At 42.5% G+C, this 19,700-nt stretch overlaps 1 protein-coding gene across 5 annotated transcripts in view; it reads left to right on the top strand.

Annotated features, from left to right (window-relative positions):
- The window catches only part of atxn7l2a (ataxin 7-like 2a), a 32,061-nt gene extending 13,180 nt beyond the window's left edge, over window positions 1-18,881 (top strand). For 4 of the 5 annotated variants that reach the window (XM_086198331.1, XM_086198329.1, XM_086198326.1 and 1 more), the window contains 7 exons: window positions 4,427-4,689; window positions 5,729-5,811; window positions 10,314-10,525; window positions 11,074-11,254; window positions 12,591-12,712; window positions 13,876-14,863; window positions 18,740-18,881. In XM_086198331.1, the coding sequence (XP_086054457.1) occupies window positions 4,427-4,689; window positions 5,729-5,811; window positions 10,314-10,525; window positions 11,074-11,254; window positions 12,591-12,712; window positions 13,876-14,863; window positions 18,740-18,757 (1,867 nt within the window). In that variant the 3' untranslated portion in view covers window positions 18,758-18,881. The remainder of the gene's footprint in view (window positions 1-4,426; window positions 4,690-5,728; window positions 5,812-10,313; window positions 10,526-11,073; window positions 11,255-12,590; window positions 12,713-13,875; window positions 14,864-18,739) is intronic. The other variant, XM_086198328.1, reaches the window with a different exon arrangement.
- Window positions 18,882-19,700: the final 819 nt, after the last annotated feature.

The raw sequence follows: 19,700 nt of genomic DNA, 5'->3' as shown, positions 1-19,700 counted from the left end.
TGCTAAAGTCGGTAATAAATTCCACCCGAAGCAAAACCTAATTGGACCCTAAATGATGCCTCCTCCCTGTTTTGTTAAGGATGACAATCAGCTAGAAGTTTATTTTCATTGAAACAAGCATTCATCTGAGTTGGACAGGCAACACTGGTCTCACCCCTAATCCAGAATATTCTACAATTTGGATGTGACGCAAGAACATATGTTATGCAAAGAGAGTGCATGTGTTTGTGCTGCAGAGCAACACTTGTTCAAGCACTTGAAATAACACAAGCCGCAGTACAGTGGATGCATGAATGAACGCAGAGAAGCATCGTGCTGCCACTGGTGTCACCTCACTCATTCCTCACCCGTGAACAGCGTCAACTCAGACAAACAGAACAGAGCTCGACAGTGCATCACTGTATGGAGGGTTCCATGGAACCAGTTTCTTTTCCTGAATTTAGTGTTTTGCAATTTCAGCATATATTGCCATCAGAAATGGTGTCTTATTGTATATTCTATGAATGAAATTTAAACAAGTCTATAATAGATCATTAATTATTTCAGATGTTATCATATCTGACAAGAACATTGTGAGATATTTTTTAGAAAGAAAGATGACGATGGTCACGCGCTCTTCATCTCATCGTCTGCTGTTGGATGAGATGTTTGCAGCCATTTGACACATTTCGAACCAAGCTGAAGCGTTGATCTTGATGCAGACAGATTTTGCTTAAGATGCTTCTTAATGAACTACGGATAAAGCAGATGAAGATGTTCCTTTCCATGTTTATTGAATTGGTGGGTTTACAAATTAATTGTATGGGCTTTTTTCCTGGGAAGCTTGTTACTCTCATTAAGGAGCTTTGTGTTATCAACTCGAGTAAAACTCAACCTTTTACATCTCCTGGTTCCCTGAATCCACTGCTGGTTTTCCTGGAGGGCCGACCAATATGACTTCAAATGAATATCACCAGTATTTCAAAGTTTTACCTCGATAATGATAAAGAATGAGTATTTTACACAATTTTTTTGCACCGTCATAATAGTTCTTCGATAAGCTCTGTTATTAGACAAAGGCCATTTTGCTTTCAGTGCAATTTTGATTAATTGGTCAGCAATATCTCAATTATCCTTATCTCTGTTAATCTTCTTTTCAAGTCAATTCCAAGCCTTGAGTGCTGTGAAAAAAAATGTGCCTGGGAAATCCTGATTTTATTGATGCGTCCTCTGTATCCTAGAACGATGTATCAAACTGGATCAATCACTGCTTTGATCAGTAATCAACCACAGTCACTTCATATGCTTGGCCATTTCCACACAAGTGTGTTGCCTTTCTAGTAAACAAGTGCAAGTAACTACTGATTCCATTTGTACTTTCCAATTCTGTGATACCGTCTGGGTCTCTTTTTATTTATTTTCCTCATCTCGGGAGTCACAGGATACCAAGTATCCATTCAGGTGACGCAGAGCAAGGTCATATTCTAATAGAAACGCTTGTTAATTAGTGGCAATGCAGCACAACCTGGAAGTGAAAGCAGTGCTCTGTTGATTTGATTTTGGGTAAAAAGTCTTGATATCATTTCATCCAAATTGTGCTGCTGTTCCTGCTAAGATTAGCTGTTTAGCAGGGAGTTTGCTTGGTTCTCACCTCAGATTTAAAATATCCTCTTCACTGAACATACAGTGTGAACCTGTAGCACTCATTAGCAACAAAAGAAGTGTTCTGAAGTCATGAAAATATTTTAATTGTAACAAATAGGATTGCAAAAGTAATGGATGTAAGAAAGCTAACTAGAGGAGGAAATCAGAACAGTGCAATGCAGAATCAAGTCCTCAACACCAAAATGTGCCAAAGACAAACCTGCAGTGCAGTTAGATGAGGTTTGGACCAAAACGGTTAAGGGTATCTTGCAAACGACTGCTGGAAGGAGATGCATGTCTAGTAGTGGTGTAATTATACCCCAACCAATACAAAAATGTGGATACCAATGTCTGTCAGAGTCAAATGGGAAAAGAGACTACAAACAGAATCAAATCTATATATGTATTGAATTATGTTGGAATGAGTCATGACCCCCAAGAATCTGAATTTGTGACATTTTCAGAATTGTACACTACTAATGTGTGGTTCTGTAGAGCTCTACATGCCGTGTAGAGATGTTCTGAGACGGTTTCTTAGTCCAACCCTACACCTTAACAAACAGATGAGGAGACCTACCGGGATGTTTGTGCGGCCAGGACTGTAAAGCATGTGATCCAATCATTAAAGGAAGATGAAATACTGTTTGTATGAAGACTGTATGGAAAGAATTTAAACAGTGTCTCCAGGGACAGAAAACAGCCAGAATAACAGTGTTATTTTTTTAAACCGAGATAGAGGGAGAGATGTCTGTAATTAAAAGGTGAGCAGTGTTTCACACTTGCAGTGGTGTGGTTCCCCTACCCCCTGGGGGCCCCAAGCGTGATAATCTAGCTTCTCCCCTAGATAACAATTTCATTATTGATATTATTTGCTGCATCCAACCTGAGTGGTGGTAAGAGCCGTGCACTGACCCTCAGGCCCTCAGAACACACCAGGAAAGAACCTTGTATCAGACGCTTCACTGGACCCCAGATCTCTAGCTGCACCCCTCAGGTGATGCCTCAGTAATATTATCACTCATATTTTATTAATATACTAAGTTAATCCAAAATAAATTTAAAAAAAAAAACTTTTGTGAGTTAATATTTGATTTTTTTTTACCTTTTTGCTATTTGATATTTTTATCGTTAATTGACCCTCATTGTCAGATAACTGATCAAACAAAACCCATACACCACTAGGTAATTTAATGACTTTGCCTCATAGCAGCTTTTTTTCCGGAATGTTGATGAAGTATTTTTATTGATAACATTTATTGTCACATCCATAATCTGTGGAGTCAGAAACAGGGAAGAAATCACTGGTAAAATCGTTTATGGACCATAAGAACATCACAGCGGCTGCAGCCCTTTAAAGTAGGCAAAATATACAACAGCTTATATCACATTATATTATATTATAATATATTATTATTATTATTATTATATTATTACTCTAGGCATTGTGTAATGCTGTGTTACTAAAATTGCTGTGGTGCAGGAATGACATGTGCTGCACCATGTTGATAATCCTAATAGATCATGCTTGTGTGAGTATAAAAAAACGAAACGGGACGGTGATGTTTTGCTGTTGCTGTCGGCCTCACAAAGTGCTTCCTGATGCTTTCGCTCCAGTTGTCTGTACGTAGCAGCTGTACTGCTGTGATAAGCCATGTCTAACCAGCAAAGAACCACAATGGTGAACCTGTGTCTAACATACCTGCACACTTCATGATCAGGTCAGTAAAGTGCAGCATGTTCACCAGGAGAATCCACGCTCTGACTGAGTGTCTTTGCAACATGCTGCTGTCCTGGCCCAACCACCAATCGTGAAAATTACTTACTCCTTCTCTGCTTTACCGTAGATCCTCAGAAATACACCTGCAAGGGTTGAAGTAGATTGGATGAACATTTATAGAGAAAAGCAATCACACAAACTTTGCTTCGGAGTTTAATATTGAATCAATCATTTGTATCAATCCATTACTTTCCGTGCTTCATCTGTCCAGTTTGTGACTTAATCTTAACCAAGAGACGTTGCTGCTGTCGCATCTCATGCATTCTCTTCAGACTTGCAGTTACTAAACAATGATTTCAAAAACATCATGAATTGTTCCATTTCTAGTATAGCAAGAGGTCACGGATTCAGCCTCATTTTAAGAACCGCTGTGTAGGGCGAGGTATCATTCCCAGTTTGGCTAGGATGGCTTTAAACAAAATGAAGATGACATTACATCCTGTATTAGTCTTTGGTCTTAGGTTTCATGTCTATGGCTTCTGCACACACTCAAAACTGTTTCTCACCATGAAAATATAAACTAATTTACCAACATGTGGTTTAATTTAGTTTGTGTTCCAATTCTTTTGTGTGATGTATCAGCACATTGGTACTTTTCCACACAGGCAGTTTAAGAACACTTGAAATAGTTTAGTCAGTTTGTTTACTCCCTAGGTATTGAAATTTGATACTGAATGGAAAGCCATCTTTCAGTATTCCATCAATTTGGTCGGTTCCATAAGATATTGGAAGTATGATACCCAGCCCTGCTCCTGCAATGTTTGTGTATCATGCTGATAGCCAGCTCTGCCGACTGTGTGATGGTGGGTTCACTAATAAACTAGTCAAACCTGCATGAACCTCAGACTGGTTTACAACTAAACCCTCCTGTCACATGTCAGCTGGTGTGTTTACATGGTGAAGACAGTTGCATGTCTCTCAAAAGAAAAGAAAAAAGAGAAAAAAGGAATTTGGATTAGTATCAATAAACTGGAAATGCTGATACAAAAAGGTAAAGTTGGACTGTCCTTCTTGTCTCCTCGCCAGACATTCCCCGCTAGAGAAGTCCTCCCACAGCAGCCACACAGAAGCATCAGTATTCAAGCAGCCACCACCTCTGGAGCCTCCCATGAGCTCTCCACCCCCATCCCTCAGAGATCCCCCCTGGCCGCACGGAGGCACCCCTCCTGGTCGGCCCTCTCCCATTGACAGGCCCCACACCCAGAGGAAGGACTCTCCTCTGGCCTCTGCGATACCGAGCCACCGGATCCCCAGACCCTACAACAAAGTGGCCTCCAGTGAGTACACAGGTAGAGCTTTGGATAGTGTGGAAAAAGGATCTGAAAATAGTTTTAATGATGAAAAGAATGTGTAGCTTGAGACGCAAAGACTTTATGTGCTTGAATTAAATGTGGTTTGCTGGAGGTTAAGAGTTGCGTCTCAGATCATGCAAGGCTCTGAAGTGGCATCCTCACCTGGACATGCTGAGGTTTTGTTGAATTTAATTCAGTGTGTAACTTTGAGGATGTGAATAGAGAGTTTTTACACGAGCACATTGTTGTTGTCCTGACAGCGGTGCAGGGGTTGACAGCTAGAACCCCATCCTCTCTGTAATCACCTACATATGTCTAGATACCATTGTTCTTATTTATAAATGTTCTTGTCAGCAGTGACAGTATGAAAATGCTGCTGAGCGATCACATATTTTTTAAATGATTAATCACTGAGAAACTCTGAGAGGCTGTTTGTGTCCCAGTTTTCCCAAAGCTTACTTACCCCATCCTCACTGCAACACTAATCTAGTGCTCGCAGATAAACACAGTTTGACCGTTTTTGTCAGCTTTGTTTTGGAAAACATTTTTTTGATGGATTGAAATGGAGAAAACCCTGCATTGAAATGCAGCCAGTGTCGTGTAGACGTCCTCTTGGTGTCGAACAGCACAGTTCTGCAGTGTGTGACTCATGTAATCAGAGGCCAATACAGTCACTTACTTGTGTTAAACTGACAGGAACTAGACGGAAACTTGAAGAGACACTAGGTTGTGTGTGTAAAACCTGACTGAAACAGAAGAAAGCTCTATTGATAAAATAGAAACGCATCAAAAAATGCTGCCCCTGTGTGGTTGAGGGTTTCGAGAAGTCAAAAAACCTATAGCTTTCAGCTTATCAACCACATTGAGGTGGCAGTTCCTACGTTTGTAAATATCTGCTTTTATTTTTGCTTTTTAAAAAAAGAAAAACTAGCTTTATGTTACATTAACTAACACTTTTTAGCATTGGGCTGTTTAAAGATGTTTGTTTGTTTGACTATGGAACGTTGAACCTGGGATGCTCTCCGTGTGTTCTCAGAGAGAGAGTGTGACCTGGACAAACACTGTGGCGTCCTTGACCCCGACAGGAAGAAGGTCTGCACTCGTCTCCTGACGTGCAATGTAAGCTCCAAACACTCCAAGCTTCACCAAACCGATACCTTAACTCTGGTTCCCTCCTTCTCTGTGTTGCACAGTTACACTTCGAGAGGCTTCCTCTCAGTCCTCTCTGCTTTTGACCCAGTTTGTACACATCAGAGCAGAAAAGTAGGTTGCGAGTTTGTGGATGATATTTTTTGCTTTGTGTTGCTATCAGAAAGTGATCGTAAACAGAAAGTTGGCCGTCGTATAGAAAAGTGAAATGGATAAATGGTTGTTATTGGTGATGTCACCATCAATATTTTCATCTTAACGAGAAATGCATGATATCATCAGCAGATATTTTGTCCTTATTATTGCCGTATTTCTCTTTATTTTGAAAAATAGATGCACAGATGTAGATGTTTATGATGTAGGGGCTTTTTCAAACATTTTTCATGTTTAAAAAAAATACCTTTTTCAAATACATTGCTAAATATAAGCCGTTGGCCGCATTAACTGTGAAAAATCCTATATGGTGCATCCATAATCTCAGCAACTCTTTCATGTCACTTATTAATTGCAGCGTGCATCCTGACAGCTCTAATCATAAAGGTGATGCACCAATAAGTTGGATGCTGTTAAAAAAAATAAATAAATAAAAGCTCAAATTGGTTCTGCAGTTTCAAGAAACAAGACCACTACTGTATGGGAGGACTCAAATGAGGTGTGTTGTATACTGTGCACTTTCTATACCATACCAGGCGCCATCAGCCCCATGCACGAGCACCTGAAGAGAAACACAGGTGCCGTTCTGCACGATGGCAGAACAGGCAACCACTGTCTCTACATGAGTAGGGAGATTTGTTGAAGCAGCATCATGCGGCATTTTAGTTTGAGCATCATTTTGATACTATCCTGACTTGTGACTAAGAGTGGTGGTCCGTCAGTCCTCCCCCAAGCTCCTGCCTGCATGATATAACTTGAGTCGACGGTGTATGAAATTCTGCTGTTTTGTCGTGCTTCACTCAGGTACGAGAAGCCAGCTTGGAGTTCTTACAAGAGAAATTATGACAGAGGTGAAAAAAAACAAAGACATTCAGGAGGAAGAGGGGAGGGAAAGAAAAGTATAAATGAGTCCCTCACTAAGTGTGAGTTACTCAGTGAGTGTAACGTTGGTCATAACAGGCTTACAAAACTTTGCACAAAAAAAATCTCTTTTTAATATTCTTTCCACAAAAACTGCATAGGTTCCGACCTCTTCAGATATGTATTTGAACACATGATGTCAGTACACTGTTGGGTTCAGAAAATGTAACTGCTTTTAAAGGTATGTTTATTTGCAGGTGCACCAAGGGATTTACACGGCGTTAGAATCCATGTTGCATAGCTCTACATTCAGACAGCCATCACTGCTGGAGTGTCTGGTCTGTAACGTGGGTCTCCCAGCCCCTCCACTCTGCAGTAAACAGAAAATGCATTTGTGGATTGGCCAAAAGTCGGGACAGGATACCAGAAAATGGCTCTTCTATTTACTGCAGAGTGGAGAGGCCGCATTACTCAGCTGTAACCGATAGAGTGTCTTCTGTCAGAATGGAGAGGTATTTACCGTCCTTCAATAACGTTCAAATTTATTTTCTAATCACTTACAAGTACCTTTGATAAATACACGACCTACTTAGCCAACAGTGCAAAATAAACAAACAAAAACTTGTCATAGTCTGTTAAACGTTGTCTCAGGACCACCACAGACCTCCTTTTCTCTGCACCATGTTTGGATGTGGAACTGAATGTGCTGCCTCTCAGGGGGAGATCACATGATAAACTCAAAACACCATCAAACCCCAAACTTTATCTGGAGCTGCAAATGTCATCTTGCCGCAATCTTCTGCCCAAAATTGAAAGCCATTCCAAACATCACAATACATGTTAAAAAAAAAAACTGTGTTTTTCATAGAAATCAGGGTGCAGATCACTCTGTGTCTACTGTATCCAAGTTTTTTTTCAACTTCGGTGGTGTGCACTACCCATCACTCGACCTACATTCAATTATCAAACTACCAAACGACATGAGACTCCTGTCCCCAAGACAAACAACCCCAGTCTCGTGATGCCAGAGGGAGAGACTGACTCTGCTGTTGCCCCCCCCCGCCAAATATTAATTTCCCGTATTACGATTTTTTTTGTCTCACAATTACCAGCCACAGTGTTTGTTGACTATTTGTTTTCAAATGCATTTTAAATTCACACTTCTGATGTCTAGATCAATGATCATGGTGATGATCAGTCATAAGCATGGATGACATCACTCTACAACCAGAACTCATTTTACTGCGTCATTAGTTTCACCGTATCTCTTGTCACACTGTGAACGTGGCGAACAGACCAGCTGTCATGAATATAGAGGTACTCTTCACGTCGCCTTGAGTTGGAACAAAATAATACAAGCATGTATTATTTCTATGGTCCCGTCAGAGCACACTCTCACAGCTGTTGTCTAAAAATGCAAAGGTCATTCCCTCTTTTATTGTTCTTAATGCTGGTAGTGAGCAGTGTCACAGCATCCAAAATCACCTGTAGGTGCTCAGCATGCTGGATTTTGAAGTTTTCATCCTCCAAACACTTTTATTTAGTTCTTGTTCTGTCTGAAATTTTCTGCTATCTCAGTGAGTTCCCCTTCCTTCACATCTTTCCATTTTAGTCTGTCTATTGCCAGTATCGGTGCCACTCACGCCACATAAGTAGCTGCATAGAAGCATTAGGACAAACTGCAGCTGGGCTAATCAAAGGTGACATGACGTGACGGTGGAACAAGTTTAGTAGAGGCCTTGAATAACAGGTTACACCTCCTGCTGTGTTTCACTTCTTTGAATTGTCATACAGACATGAATGCAGGAAAAACTTGGTTGCATTGTATATCGCAACCAGTTGTTCAAAGAACAATCAAATATTACCCTACAGCCAACAGTATAAAGGTGTCCAATTCCACAGTTCATGTTTCGTAAACGGTGCATTTGAAGGACTTGATGGTGGCTTTAGCCTCACTCACAGCATTGCTGTGGATGTCTCTCTTCATGGAGCCAAACAAATCCCTTATATGCAGCATGGGATCCGATTGTTGGTTTACATTCTTCATAGCTTACTGTAAGAAATGTGTCAGATGATGGTGGTGCGGGTCAGAAAATAAAACCATTGGAAAGAGCAAAGTGGAAACGAGTGATATGAGTGAAACAGTAATCACTGCTCCTTGTTACTGATCTGCACTGACAGATGGTGAGCGCCTCCAACACAGGAAGAATACTTTATATGGTAGCTGATATGTGTGAAGCAGGAAGTTGGTGTTAGAGGCCACATCCAGTCCAGTAGAGACACAGGATGACCTGGCTAACAGGAAATGACAGGAGTGACAGGAAAAACTCACAGCAAAACAACTTCCATGTTCAAGCAGCTCTTTAGGTGAGCAGTTCTTGCTACAGGTCTGGATTTATCACTCCCACTTGCAAAATATCCCCCCAACTCTTCTGACAGTTAAACGTTTATAATTGATGCACTGTACTGTTGCTGCTCTTAGTGTTGAGATAGATATATATATATATATATATAAATAAATAAAATCTACACACACGTATGCATGCAATAGTACATCTTTACGAGGTCAGTGGTTTCTATTCCATAAGACATAATGTCATAACAATCAGTCAACATTGGTATTTAAGTCTGATTTCATGTGCTATCAAACATTATCTGGTTGGAGATTTACATCTGTCTACAAATTCAGTCACTTGGGACAGAAGCATCTTGAAGAATTTTCACTTTTTTTTAATAAAAGTTATTTGTTGTTTATTTTAAAGACAATATTTGGCTTAACTATTTGTGTTGATCTGAGCCTAATCAGGGACGTGTCTTTAATGAGACTGAACCATATTAAATAACTAAAAAAAACAAAACCTGACTCTTTCCTCGTAGTAAAAATGAGCTCAGTTGATATATTGGAACCATTTAGAAAACAGCAGTGACCGTCACGTTAACTAAATGAGTTTACCCAAGAAAACTGAATGTGGTACAGTTTTCACTCATAGATGAAAACCTCTTCTGTGTCACACAGTTTTATTTTGTCTTTTTAAACAATTAGCATGAACCAAGCATTTTCCATTCTTTTTGGAAGATTATTACCAAAGCATAAAGACATTTATATGAATAGATACCACCAGCACCTTGACCTAACAGAATACACTCTTAAGAATGAGTGTCAGAGAGCAGTGGTCACGACATGGTGCCTCAGCTTCAACTCGGATGGCAGTTGGTCTGGGCAGCAGCCGTTTGTCAGAGCTGAGGATGAGATGGATGGAAACTAGCTCCCACTGTTGCTTCCTGGAGGAGAGTTGGAAATCCTGGAACAAAATGGTTGATGTGATCATTTAGGTGTGTGTCTGTACAGCACGCTGACCAACTTTTGTTGTTTTTACATTTGCTTTGTAAATAAATGTGTCTCATTTGACTGGACTGGATCTTTGGTCAACTTAACTAACTCTCTCCTGGTTCCTCAGATCCACTCCATCCATCAGCGTAGGAAGGTGGTGGGCCGCAGCAAGAACTTTGATCAGCTGGTGGCCGAACTCAAGACCAAGGTTCGAGAGAAGGGGTCCCAGTCCCTGGAGGGAGGGTCATCATCTGGACGCTCACCCAGCCCCGAGGCCCCAAGGGAGCAAGCTGGGGTTCCACATTGCCGGAGACCTCTGGCCAGCCTCCCTGCTTTCAGGTTTGCTTTGCTAATGCTAGTTAGCCTAGGCCTACATGGGTATGTATGGTGGCAACCGTGGTCTAAAAAAAAGCTTAGCTCAGACCTTCTGAAAAACAGGTCAAAATGTGGGCAGTGACAATGTGACTTTGACTAAATAAGGTAGAATAAGAAACTACAGTGACATTTGTGTCTTAGAAAAGTAGGCAGGAAGGTACTTTTCATTCTTATACTCTGGTCTGTTAAAATCTACTGAACAAGATCATAGCGCTGTGGTTCAATGTCAGCCTGCACTTCAAGGGCATTCATCACACAGGTTTCAAATATAGTTGATGCGGCTGATCTCTCACTAAAGTAGAAGTGGTAGAGCTTCATGAGTATTTAATTTCTATATATTTTTATTGGAGATCCAAATGGATCTGATTCCTAATTATTGTGAAGTGGATAAGAACTAAGACATTCAGACGGAATCACAGGTAACGATACTATGGAATACTGGTGGATGTGCGTGTTGGTAACCTAGCATAGCATCACCAGGGTCAGTCATGGATTTGGCTTTTTTTTCACAGTCGTTCTACAACCGTATCAGATACCACCCCGGAGGATGAGAAGCAGCGGCAGGAGGAGGGAAGTCTCCTAGCCCCCTCTCCCCTTGTCCATGGGCGCATTTCCAGTGATGAAAGCGAGGCAGAAGGATCCGAGGAGCCTGTTGAGTTCTCATCTTCTGCTGCACATCCCAGACCACTGGCGGTGAGTTCTCCCTACTTGGTTTGACAATCAGAGCCAACTTTTTTTCTTTTTCCTTGCATATTTTATGTATTGGATGTCTGTCTAGATTCTGGTAACATTAGGGCCTAAAGATTTTCAAGACCATAACCAAATCTTTGTCTCTGCCTACTTTTCTGGGAGTTCAAGTTAGTCTGACCAAAAACCTCTGAATTTTGGCCTTTGCTAACCGTGCTTCTGTCAGATTAACAGGGATTACCATCTTTTTTCCCCACGCAAGAGATCATACTAGCAGAGCAGACACCTGAGACAAACCATAAGACTCTCTACTGTCTGGACTCTGGTTCCAAATTTTGTAATTTGTCCTTGATTTTTGCACTTCATCCATGTAAAAGGAGACTATTTAGTTTGTAACTGCTTTTGTCATCCTTCCTACTTTGTGTTGGTGATCGTTCATTGTCCACTGTGAAACTCTTCTGGCCTGGCGCCACCAGTTTTCACCTTGATGAATTGACGTGTGAGAGTCTGCCAGGGTTTTTATTTTGAAAATCCACTAGATCTTATGCCATTAGTACATCGGACTTCCTCCAGCTCTCCATCTGGTGTGTGCGCATTGACGTAGCATCCCTCAGAAAGTGGACTGGATGCATATTTTTAGCAGAGAGATGCTTCTGAAACCCACTGCAGTGCATCTGGTTGATTCCAATAATTGCATTCAGTGGCAAAGATCGACTACGGCAGCATCCACAACTGAACACTGAATTGACTTTGCACTCCCACGTGCAAATAAAGCACAACCAAGTACAAGTACAACCAAGGGAGTAAAAATCACCAACAAACCTGCAGTTGTAAGCACAAACAAAGTTCCTTCACACCTGACCTACTCTGCAGTTTATTATTGAAGTCTCAGCGTCATATTTTGAAATGCTGTCCTCACAAAATATACTCTGAAGAGTTATGTTTGATTATAGATTTTTGTTTTCAGTGTCAACACGCTGTCATCTCATTGTTGTAGTTCTTTCCATTTGTTTTCTTCTTTTCTGTCTTTATGCACACCAACTTGGTTCATCATGTCAAGGACTAGAGAGAGAGTTTGGGGGTGGAGTGGGATGATAAAGCTAGGGTAGCAAAGAAATTGTGATGTCTCACTTATCTTTATCTATGACTGTAATTGCGCATACACCTCTTCCATATAAAGTAAAAAAAGCATCACTAAAAACATGAATATATGATGGCTAATGATAGAGGAGAGTAATTTCCCTGTGCATGTTGTTTATCACTGAAGCAGAACAAGTGCAGTGTAACCGGAGAAGACAATTTTTCCCCAAACACATTTACATTTAGTCTTCTTTCTCTCCAGGTTTGTTCATTCAGCAGCCACGCCTTGGGTCACGGTATCTTTACGTTTGACAGGAGGCTTCACCACCTGAGGTCGGCGCTCAGCAACATGTTGGAACAGCACATCAGTGCCCATCTCTGGAAGTAAGAACTCTGGGCTCGCTTTCCCTCTTTATCGCTTTCCACGGTGTCACTCCATAAGTTTCTTTGTAAACCAAATGAGCCTAGAGTGGTGCTACAGTGTTGTTATGATGGAGCAGAATGTTCAGTGTAACAAACATGGATAAATGTCTGCTTGAAAAGAGCTGTCAGCACAGATGGAGAACATGCCTACACAAATGTTCAGCCCACTGATTATTATTGGCTGCTCCCCACAATGTCACACGCTCCACCCCCTTCCTCACTAATAGCCATGTTTTAAATGCTGAGAGTAAATGAGTGATTGGTGATGGATTATATCAGGTTGAGTGTACCACTGTGCTATTGCTAATAGATGAAGCAGATGGTGTCCATAACAGGAGGGGCTGAGAGAGAGAGAGAGAGAGTGTGTGTGTTTGTGTGTGTGTGTGTGAGAGAGTGTGTGTGTGTATAGTTGGCAGTAAGATGGAGACGAATTTCCCTGAAACATTGGCTGGTATTTACTATTCGATGCATTTAAGAATAAGCCTCTGAGAAATGAGATGATCAGAGACCTAGAGTGACCTGCAGTGGGTTGCACCAGCTATGAATAAGTTCACACTTGGCCGAGTCTGAACTTATGTTTTACCTTAGGATGGAGATTACACTCAACTAACATCTGAATCATTGCAGCATCTGAAATCCTTCCAGTATGAGTTTGTTATGATGTGAATCTGAGACTTTGCCCTTCCTAGATGTAAAGTCATAGAGACATAAGGTACAGAGGCAGCTGGTTATAATAGGGGACCAACCGTGATAGCACCCTACATTGTAATGTGAAAGCTTGACCATTCAGTATCAGTCTCATTCATTTACATTAGCGGAGGTAGTAGGTTCTACTTTTCACATAATCATTGCACCGATGTAGAATGAGTAATGGGAAACCAGTCCAAACATTCAAGTATCTGGTCAAAAGTGAACTGCACCAGTTTAGACGTGGTCTAAAGATTTGGCTGGTATAACTTTAATTTTTGTAACTGTACTGAATCTTTTTTTTTTTTTTTTTACATGAAAGCAGATGATATTTTGTATATTTAGTTGTTGGACGTTGAATTTCTTTGATCTTAAGGAAGCTCATCCTTTCATGAAATATTGGTTTGATTAATTGATATTTCTTCTGCTCACTCCAGAAAAATCCCACAAGCCACCGACCTTCAGTCTCCACCTCCCTCTGCCAAGACCATCACTTCCTCTTCGCTCTCCTCCATGGCCACCTCGTCCACGTCCTCTCTGCACTCTAAAATCCGCACAGCAAGTCATATCAGCTTCTCCCACAAACCTGTCGTGTCCTCGTCCTCCTCGTCCTCCTCATTGTCGTCATCATCCACTCGGGGGCCGGGGAGACCCCAAACAGCCATACATTCAGAGAACTCTGGTGGCAGTGGTGGTATGGGTGCTAGTCATCAGGTGTCTCCGGGTAAGCCTGTTGCGATTTGTCAGGTGGGTTCAGGACGACCCAAGAACCCAGTTGGGCGTCCCAGCAAGCAGATGCTGAAGCTGCGAGAGGAGGCAGCCACCGCAGCTGCTAACCGCAAACGCAAAGCCCCGTCCCAGGAAGGGGAGCATTCAGGCCCCGACAGGAACTGCATTATCCTGCAGGACCGGGGCCGGCCACCCTCCACAGCCGCCGGCTCTTCCACCTCCTCACCTTCCTCTTCTAAAGCACCCATTCTCTCCCCTCTTCCTCACGGACAGACCAATGGCACGCTTTCCCCTAGCAGCAAACCCCGCCCCCAACCCTCCCCTTCAGAGTCCCACTCGCCAGCTGCTAAGGCGGTCTGGACTTACAGACGGACACACCCTGCTCTGGGCTATTCAACCCCCTCAGACCCCTCCTCCACCACCAACAACTCCCACTGCCGGGGCGGCATGGGGGACTCAGGACTGCACGGGCAGGGCAGTGGGAGGGCCTTTGAGCACCAGGGACTGGTGAAGAAACGCAAGGGGGGCAGCATTGAGGAGCACTCCCCGTCTTCCAAACCCTCAGCGCATCGCCTGCCCTCCTGTTCCACTTCCACCGCCTCCTCTTCCTCTCCTCGCTCAAACTTCTACCCCTGGAAGGACAGTAAAGGCGGGGGGCTGGCTGGGGGCGTGGAGAAGAAGCTGGGCACACAAAAGGTGAGTTCTTCATTTGTGAAAGTGATCGGTAGAAGACCCCAATATCAGGGAGGAGGGGACTGAAAGATTAGAAAACTTGCGCACAGGACACACGTACTAATAGGCGTTACCAAACACTGGAATAATGTCAACACAAAAAAGCAAAACAGCCAAACAACCATAATGCGATTTCACATAAAACAATTTACGACAACATAAAAGCAGAATACATCAATCAAAGTAGTCTAGATGTATCTTCTGAGTGAACATTGTTGCTTTCATGTGAAAACCTAATTTTGACACCATTCTTTCATATCCATCTTGGCAGAAGATCAACTCACACAACCCAGCAATCCACTTCCCTCTTCAATGTGTGGATTTTATCATTCATTGCCATTATGCTTTTCACCTTGTAATTGCATGCTAAGTCCACTTAGCCTGTTAAATATGTGAGACAAATTCGCCAGCCTGGTTAACCAGTCAGGGTCAATCAGGTGGTCAGTTACCTGGGACCCATTCTCCATCAGAAATAAGCGCACCTCGCCCCAGAGGTCATAGAGGTGGATGAGAGCATTTCCCCACGGAAGCCATCTTACATCTGTGTGGAACAGCAGGCCCCGATGCTCTGATCCCAGTTCATTGCAGAGTGGCAAACAACCTAGTGTTGAGTGGACGTGATTTTATGTCGCGACAATTTTTATTGCAGTCTTGAGCAATTTTAAGCTCTGGGTGGAGCACTTTCCTAGCAAGAGCTTCTCTGTGGATAGGACAGCACCCAAAGTTTACGTGGGGCACAACTTTTTAAGATTGTTAACCCTCTCTTTTTTCCCTTGCGTTGCTGCAGCACCGTCAGTACACACACTGATGCACTCATCCCAAAACTATCCCTCACCTTTTAGTTGGTTGTCACATTTTGTGAGAATGCCCTCACCTGTGCGCTCGACCCCCAGTGAGGTGCAGAACAGCCTGTCCTCGTTTGGGTTTATCATCAAAACTCTATCTGATGAAAACAAGCAGCTGGGCAGAGTTTGACGTATCTGTGGATTCTTCAACCCTCTCTTCACCCTTGTCAATCAGCCTACACTTTATGTCCTGGGCCTTGTCCGTGATGCGCCGGGATTTGGTCCTGACAGACAGCGGCACTGCTACGAGCTCCCGCCATGTTTGTCTCCATGCATTGTCTGACTCACAGTTTTTGCGGCAGGTCTTATTAGGCTTTCCACCAATCTTTTTTGCATGTGCTATTAAATATGCCACCTCATATGATGCCTTTTGAGCCTTTGTGGAGACTCTTGTTTGGTTAGTTTTGACTTATTTTGGCCTTGCAATTCTCTCTCCTTTCAGCGGAAAAAAATCTGCTGGTTAGGGGCAAGACTTGGGTGCTTAGTTTTTAAGTATTTGAGCATTTTTTTTACAGGCTTTTAGCTCTCATGTGCAAGCACCTCAGTGCACTCGACACACTGATGATGTTGTACTTTATTGATAACAACTCATATGAATAGACACTGGATATATTCCTCTTGATACTTGCCGCACTTGGAGGAAGGCTGGTCCGACTACTAACGGATCCCCTTACGCTGGTATCCTGCGCCAGAAGTCAGTGGCCTTTCTGATGGTGGTTCTTCACTCTCCTCTGCTGCCTCCTCGCTAGCCTCTCTGCCTTGTCTTTGTTCGGTATTATCCAACGTTTCATTTTTAAAAAATAACATCCCAGGCTTAAAGCCTAGTGTATTGATCTGAGCTATTTGGAAGAAATCTACCGGTGCACAGTGACACGTGTGCGGTACCTGTGGTGTTTTCTGTGGTGCTGTGACGTGACCCACCATCTCTAAATGATACTGTTGTTGAGGTGTTGTAATCACCGCAGTGGTTCCATCAAGACGATTCTGAAAATTGTTTTGTGACACCCCCAAACAGTGTGACTTTGGGAACCCCTGCTGGAGAAGAACGGACTGTCAACGCCAGACCTCAGACTAACACCCCCTCTTCTCTTCCTGCTGCCTCACCCTCCTCACTGTATAACTGATTTCAGTACTGGTAGAATACTGACTCTGGAAAATGAATATGCCAAAAATAAATGAAAAGCTCAAATCAGGCAATGTTGGGGAGAGGCTGCCAGTTAAAGGAAAGCTCAGTAAGACAGTTACGTTGACCAGTAAAGTAAAAGTAGATCTGGGACCTTTACAGTCCGCTGAGACACCGGATCTTCACCAGTTCTCTTCATGTGTCACTTGCTGGTCTTCAACAATCTCACTCAGACACAGGACGTGACTCAGAATGTCTCCACTCGAGTTTGATTTTTGCTGAAGGATTACTTTCAACTAACGCGTCAAGGTTCATCTCCTCTCCTTAAATACGTTCTGTGCCGGTAACCGGTGCTTCCTTTTTTCACCCTGGTGAAGACTCTGGTAAGCTGAAACATCTGTGTCTGATTTCATATGATAATCAATGTCTTGTAGGTATTTCTTATCGCAGACCAGTGGGCCTTGGATTGTTTGAGTCGTATCGATTAACAGCCGATGTATTCAGGGAAGAGACGATCCCTCAGGTCTCATGATTCCTTCAGCCCTCTCCAATAAGCACCTGATGAGAGACCTAACAGTGCTCCTGTGTCCATGTGTTCCATTACAAGTATTTGCTTCAGTTACAACTAGAAACACTGCATCACTTTTGTACGTTGACCTTGACCTTTACCCTTTTATCCATGTGGCTGTTAGAACATTTGTTGCAGAGATGTTGTGCTAGAAGATAATGGGGTTGATGGATGTGTATGAACAGATGGACAATCCAAAACATAATGCCTCCAGCGCTGTTAGGGGTTGGGGGACGATTGGAGCTGTTTCCATAGAAACAATCAGTCACCTGACAGACATGACAGACAGAAACTGAATTAAATGAGATGCATGTATTTTCTCGTTAAAAAGCAAGGCACAGTAATAGCTGCGGCAGCGTGTGTGTCCGTATGTTAGCCTTCAAAAACTGCAGCCTGGGTGTCCCACCTGGATGTGAGTCCTGGTGGGTGGATCCTACTTTGCTCTGGACCTTAAATGGATAGTTGGGTTGTTTTGATGTGGGGTTGAATGAGACAATGATGCCCACTTAGTATCTCACTTAGATAATGACATGCTCATTCTCTGTCTGGAGGATCTGTGCGATGCAGACGGCATTGGAAGGTGCCGCTGTGGTATCAGAGCCAGCACAAGCACTTCTTTTAGCCACTAGTCGGTCCACCATCTAAAGTATGTATGTCCCTTTACCTGCCTGCTACACCTTATAAATCTTTGACCCTCTGCATCCCCCTCAGACAGCCGTTTTCTTTGTGCGATTCAGGAATGTGATCCCCAAACTCCTGTATCCCTACGCACACCCACAGCCAGATCTTCTGCCAGCTGTTATGTTTTTTTGAAACCATCAAAATAAGTGAAGAATTCCTTTCATCGGCACAGTAACACCGGGAGAGGGAAAGCAGTCGGCGTACTCCTCAAGTGAAGGCATCGCTCAGCCTCGGACCTGAACCGGAAAACTGAACAGACTTTGTAAATCCGAGCTGCCGCGTGCAGGGATGCACACAAGTTCAGTTGCCAGCGGCTCATGACAGATAATCTCGAGGTCGACCAAATTTATTTCTTGCACCTGCTCAAGACAGACGCATCCAAAGATGGGAGGTGTCAATGTTCTTATGACTTTAAATGATGTACTTGGGTTTGCTTTTATTTTTTTTGTAGGAAAAAGAATGTTGACCAATCTTATAACTAACGAACTGATTTTGACCAAACCAACTAGTTAAGCAAAAAAACAAAAACATCAGCTCAGCGTGTTTGAGAGGCGAAAGTTCTGACGTGATGATGAACCGATCAAAATGAAAATAACAACTCCCCTGTTTCTTCTGTCCCACAGCCAAAACTGCACCATTGATTGTGCCTGCCTTACAAACCACTATGAGGGAGCCAGCTCTGCTCAGTCCAAGACTGAAGAACCAGGACTGTGTGTGTGTGTGTGTGTGTGTGTGTGTGCGCACGCCTCTTTGTCTACCGAGCATACTATATGTTCGTGTATGAATATGTCAGGTTGTATGTGTAGAGTTGGTGCTGTATGGATATTGTGGTGTGTGTTTGAGTGTGCGAGTGAATGTCTGAGGGAGAACTGGATGTGGGGGGAGGGATGAAACTGAGTATGGATTTAGAAATACCTCAAGATCATCCGGTTATGCTGCTAAATTAAATATGTTGGTTTATAAAAATGGATTAAAAATGTCCTTTACACTTGCCTTCTGTCACTTCTTCTCTTTATCAGGACTTCTTTTAAACATAACCTCGTGAGACATTAACTCTTCTCATCTCAATCTTCAGTTTTTTTTCAAAATCTCTAAAGATTCCACCTGACATTGGAAAATGGAGGTTCCTCTATTATCTGGAGCAGTCGCTCCGTTCACACAACTTCTTATTAAGTCCATTTAGATTTAGATGCAGTTTTACCAGAAAATAAATATTGATTTCAAAAAAATTAAATGATAAATATTTGAATATTCAGCTGGCTGTCCCATAAAACAAAGTTTGCATTATTAACCAAGAGGAACATAAGGATACTGGTCACAATGCTAATTTTGGATTTCAGTTATTTTCTTCATGATAGAAATGTTTACAGAAGATATTGGTCGTAGCTCGCGTTTTACCAATAACTTCTATGCCAACTAAGATGTTGTAGCGTAACATTGACTGCTGCGTCAACAAATCAACCTAAAATCATCTAAAATTACATTCTGACTCGTAAAGATTAAATCATTCTTATATGATCTGTTTTGGAATTACTGGTTGTGAATGTCACTTCATCTGAAAGACAGTTGGACCTTGTAGGAACG

Source organism: Aulostomus chinensis, chromosome 3 (assembly GCF_037954235.1).
Source record: "Aulostomus chinensis isolate RoL2024-O1b breed Wild chromosome 3, RoL_Achi_v1.0, whole genome shotgun sequence".
NCBI lineage: Eukaryota > Metazoa > Chordata > Actinopteri > Syngnathiformes > Aulostomidae > Aulostomus > Aulostomus chinensis.
The sequence above is the reverse complement of the archived record's forward strand: the minus strand, read 5'-3'. Positions and strand labels throughout refer to the sequence as shown.